A 3,398-nucleotide genomic window follows, 5' to 3' on the forward strand; every position below is an offset into this window, starting at 1 on the left:
GGGTTTTGCCTCGAGGTGGTTATTGATTGTTGTTCTTGTGGCAGGAAGGCTCCATTTACATATTCTCAGGTGGTTCAGGTGAGAAGCTGTAGGAGACAAGGGCCACACAGGAGGAGGAGAAAAATCACTGTTAGTGGGGTTATTAGGGGAGTTCGTATAGCTTTTATTTTTTTACATTTTTTTCTTAGAACAGTAAACACCTTTATTACTTGAACTGGGATGGGAGGGAGGACTTACTGGCCTCTCCGGGCCTTGAGTGTCCTCAGCTAGAACTCCGGCTCCTTGCGCTCTGACTTGGCCCTCTGCTGGGCCCCCTGGCCTGGCCCCCCAGTGGTGCGTGCAGGCGGCTCGCGTCGGGCACTGCCCCTCTGAGCTCGGCCTTCTTGATCCTTTCATCGTATTTCTTCTGAATTTTCTCTGATCGTTTTTGTTTTAAATCTCTTCCTCCTGGGAAGTCAGCTTAGCCCCTTCTTGCGCCCAGGGGCCGAGGAGAGTTGGGCTCGTCCCACTCCGCAGGGGCGCTGTCCTTGGGCACAGCCTGCTCCTCCAGGCTGGTGGCTGGACCACGTGGGCACGCTGTCCCCGGGCACAGTGCAGGCTCCTCCAGGCTGGTGGCTGGACCCCGTGGGCACGCTGTCCCTGGGCACAGTGCAGGCTCCTCCAGGCTGGTGGCCGGACCCCGTGCGGTGCGCTGTCCCTGCGCACAGCCTGCTCCTCCAGGCTGGTGGCTGGACCCCGTGCGGTGCGCTGCCCCCAGGCACAGTGCAGGCTCCTCCAGGCTGGTGGCTGGACCCCGTGCGGTGCGCTGCCCCCAGGCACAGTGCAGGCTCCTCCAGGCTGGTGGCCGGACCCCGTGCGGTGCGCTGTCCCTGCGCACAGCCTGCTCCTCCAGGCTGGTGGCTGGACCCTGTGCGGTGCGCTGTCCCTGCGCACAGCCTGCTCCTCCAGGCTGGTGGCTGGACCCCGTGGGGGCGCTGTCCCCGGGCACAGCCTGCTCCTCCAGGCTGGTGGCTGGACCCCGTGGGCACGCTGTCCCCGGGCACAGTGCAGGCTCCTCCAGGCTGGTGGCTGGACCCCATGGGCACGCTGTCCCTGGGCACAGCCTGCTCCTCCAGGCTGGTGGCTGGACCCCGTAGGGGCGCTATCCCCGGGCACAGCCTGCTCCTCCAGGTTGGTGGCTGGACCCCGTGGGGGCGCTGTCCCCGGGCACAGCCTGCTCCTCCAGGCTGGTGGCTGGACCCCGTGGGGGCGCTGTCCCTGCGCACAGTGCAGGCTCCTCCAGGCTGGTGGCTGGACCCCGTGGGGGCGCTGTCCCTGCGCACAGCCTGCTCCTCCAGGCTGGTGGCTGGACCCCGTGCGGTGCGCTGCCCCCAGGCACAGTGCAGGCTCCTCCAGGCTGGTGGCTGGACCCCGTGGGCACGCTGTCCCTGGGCACAGTGCAGGCTCCTCCAGGCTGGTGGCTGGACCCCATGCGGTGCGCTGTCCCCGGGCACAGCCTGCTCCTCCAGGCTGGTGGCAGGACCCCGTGGGGGCGCTGTCCCCGGGCACAGCCTGCTCCTCCAGGCTGGTGGCTGGACCCCGTGCGGTGCGCTGTCCCCGGGCACAGCCTGCTCCTCCAGGCTGGTGGCTGGACCCCGTGCGGTGCGCTGTCCCCGGGCACAGCCTGCTCCTCCAGGCTGGTGGCTGGACCCCGTGCGGTGCGCTGTCCCCGGGCACAGCCTGCTCCTCCAGGCTGGTGGCTGGACCCCGTGCGGTGCGCTGTCCCTGCGCACAGCCTGCTCCTCCAGGCTGGTGGCTGGACCCCATGCGGTGCGCTGTCCCTGGGCACAGTGCAGGCTCCTCCAGGCTGGTGGCTGGACCCCGTGCGGTGCGCTGTCCCCGGGCACAGCCTGCTCCTCCAGGCTGGTGGCTGGACCCCGTGCGGTGCGCTGTCCCCGGGCACAGCCTGCTCCTCCAGGCTGGTGGCTGGACCCCGTGGGGGCGCTGTCCCCGGGCACAGCCTGCTCCTCCAGGCTGGTGGCTGGACCCCGTGCGGTGCGCTGTCCCCGGGCACAGCCTGCTCCTCCAGGCTGGTGCCTGGACCCCATGTGGTGCGCTGTCCCTGGGCACAGTGCAGGCTCCTCCAGGCTGGTGGCTGGACCCCGTGCGGTGCGCTGTCCCCGGGCACAGCCTGCTCCTCCAGGCTGGTGGCTGGACCCCGTGGGGGCGCTGTCCCCGGGCACAGCCTGCTCCTCCAGGCTGGTGGCTGGACCCCATGCGGTGCGCTGTCCCTGGGCACAGTGCAGGCTCCTCCAGGCTGGTGGCTGGACCCCGTGCGGTGCGCTGTCCCCGGGCACAGCCTGCTCCTCCAGGCTGGTGGCTGGACCCCGTGCGGTGCGCTGTCCCTGGGCACAGCCTGCTCCTCCAGGCTGGTGGCAGGACCCCGTGGGGGCACTGTCCCCGGGCACAGCCTGCCCCTCCAGGCTGGTGGCTGGACCCCGTGTGGTGCGCTGTCCCCGGGCACAGCCTGCTCCTCCAGGCTGGTGGCGCGGACCAGCTGCTTCCTGGATACACCGCAGACAACACCCATGATCCCTGTTTTGCAAGCACAGCCCTCAGAACCCCAGGAGAAGTCCCCCCCTGTCCCGCCTCGGGCTTGGTACTTCTTATTGCCTCCTGGGACCTGAATTGTGCTGAACTGTGCGCCCGCGGCCGGGGCCTAGCTCCCGCTTCCCTGTCTTGGGCTAGGGCTTTCTCTCGCCCCTGGCCTGGTGGCCCTTGTGCCGGTTGTCCCGGGAGGTGCCCGTCGCTCGGCGCTGGCTGGAAGGAGCAGTGTAGCTTTTAAAGGGGAAAACTATGAGAGGAAAGAGGAGAGTTAGGATTGGCTTCTGTAATTTTTATTTCTTGTTCTCAGAATAATTTTAATGTTTTCCTTTAGGACTTTTAGATTGTTTTCTATTTGTCCGGTCTTATTTATGCAGGAGCAACAGGTTTCATTAATAGTAGCACCTGTGCCTTCAGCTACAGCAGTAAGCACGTGGAGGGCTCTTCGAGTTTGAATGACCACGGAGGCTAAGCTATTGATTTCCATTTGTTGATTGTTGATAAAAATGTCTTTTACGGGGAGATACCCGATAACCTTTTTCTCCAGGGAAATTGAGGAAGGTAACAGTATTAGAGATAGAAATGGATAAGAGGACTGCAGAGGAGAAGGTCATTCATGTACTGGAGAGGAGTGCTGGAGGGGGGGTTAGAAGAGAGAGCTCTGATGTCCTGCTTGCCCACATTTATGGGGCTACCTCTGTAGCCCCGAGGAAGATGGTCCAAGTTAGTTGTGTAGGGTTTAGGGGGGCATCTGGGTCTGTCCATGTAAAAGCAAAGATATTTTGAGAGTTTTCATCTAGAGGGATTGTGAAAAA

General features: G+C 64.3%; 1 protein-coding gene across 1 annotated transcript; it reads right to left on the reverse strand.

Annotated features, from left to right (window-relative positions):
* Window positions 1–455: 455 nt before the first annotated feature.
* Window positions 456–2,569, reverse strand: LOC139436222 (collagen alpha-2(I) chain-like). The gene is made up of 2 exons (XM_071207308.1): window positions 2,504–2,569; window positions 456–2,408 (listed from the first exon to the last, which is right to left on the reverse strand). The coding sequence occupies exons 1-2, from the start codon at window positions 2,567–2,569 to the stop codon at window positions 456–458; spliced, it is 2,019 nt and encodes a 672-aa protein (XP_071063409.1).
* Between the last annotated feature and the right edge of the window lie 829 nt (window positions 2,570–3,398).

This window comes from Dasypus novemcinctus, chromosome 13 (genome assembly GCF_030445035.2).
Source record: "Dasypus novemcinctus isolate mDasNov1 chromosome 13, mDasNov1.1.hap2, whole genome shotgun sequence".
NCBI classification, from domain to species: Eukaryota; Metazoa; Chordata; class Mammalia; order Cingulata; family Dasypodidae; genus Dasypus; species Dasypus novemcinctus.